At 62.8% G+C, this 865-nt stretch overlaps 1 protein-coding gene across 1 annotated transcript; it reads right to left on the bottom strand.

Annotated features, from left to right (window-relative positions):
- Nucleotides 1-114: 114 nt before the first annotated feature.
- Nucleotides 115-471, bottom strand: ETH_00043270 (uncharacterized protein; the record flags this gene model as incomplete). Its single annotated transcript, XM_013375399.1, has 1 exon — nt 115-471. The coding sequence occupies one exon, from the start codon at nt 469-471 to the stop codon at nt 115-117; it is 357 nt and encodes a 118-aa protein (XP_013230853.1).
- Nucleotides 472-865: the final 394 nt, after the last annotated feature.

Genomic DNA, 865 nt, shown 5'->3' with positions numbered 1-865 from the left:
GGGGACCCGCCACAAGAACAGCGGCAGCAGCAGCAGCAGCAGCAGCAGATGACGCGCGCAAACACAGGAATAGCAGCAGACAAAGCTAGAGGTTCTGGGCTGCTGCAGCAGCAGCTACCGCGGCTTCATGTAGCTTTGGCGGCGGCCAGAGGAGTTGCTCAGTTGCTGCGGCCTCACTGAGCCCCGACGCGGCCGCTGCAGCAGCGACTGCTGCTGCTGCTGCTGTTTGCGCCGCTGCTGCTGCTGCTGTTGTGGCCCCGTAGCTGCCCTATGAGGGGCTGCGCTGCCCCACAGGAGCGCCGAAGCGTTCTGGAGCCCAAAGGCCTCAATGAAGGCTGCCGGGAGCTCCGGCACAGTGTTCTGCTGCTGCTGCTGCTGTTGCTGCTGCTGCTGCTGTTGCTGCTGCTGGGGGAGGGCCACCGGGGAGACGCCGTAGGTTCGGGGGGCCCTCATGCTGTCTCTCTGCTGCATCTGAGTGAGGTGGACACGATTGGCAGCAAGGAGACCCAAGGGAACTCCGCTGCTGCATCTGCTGCTGCATCTGCTGCTGCTGCTGCTGCGGCTGCTGCTGCTGCATGCTATAGAGGAAGCCCGCAGGCAGGCGAAGAGATCGGGAGCTGCTGCGCCCGGAGCAGCAGCAGAGCGGCGTGAGGGGCCCCCCGGTTTTGTGGGGGGCCCCTCTTGTGGTTTTCTTTGGGTGGAACTTTTTATTTCTTTTTCTTTATTTAACAACTTTTCCCCTTGCTGTCTCCCTTCCAGTTTCTCTATCCCTGCTGCTGCCTCGGCCTCGCTGCGCCTGTTGCCTGCTGCGGTTGCAGTAACTGGCAGCGCTGCTGCTGCTGCTGCTGCTGCTGCTGCTGCTGCA

This window comes from Eimeria tenella, genomic scaffold, assembly GCF_000499545.2.
Source record: "Eimeria tenella Houghton genomic scaffold, Eth_scaff2753, whole genome shotgun sequence".
NCBI lineage: Eukaryota > Apicomplexa > Conoidasida > Eucoccidiorida > Eimeriidae > Eimeria > Eimeria tenella.
Note: the sequence above shows the minus strand (reverse complement) of the source record. Positions and strands in the feature narration are given on the sequence as shown.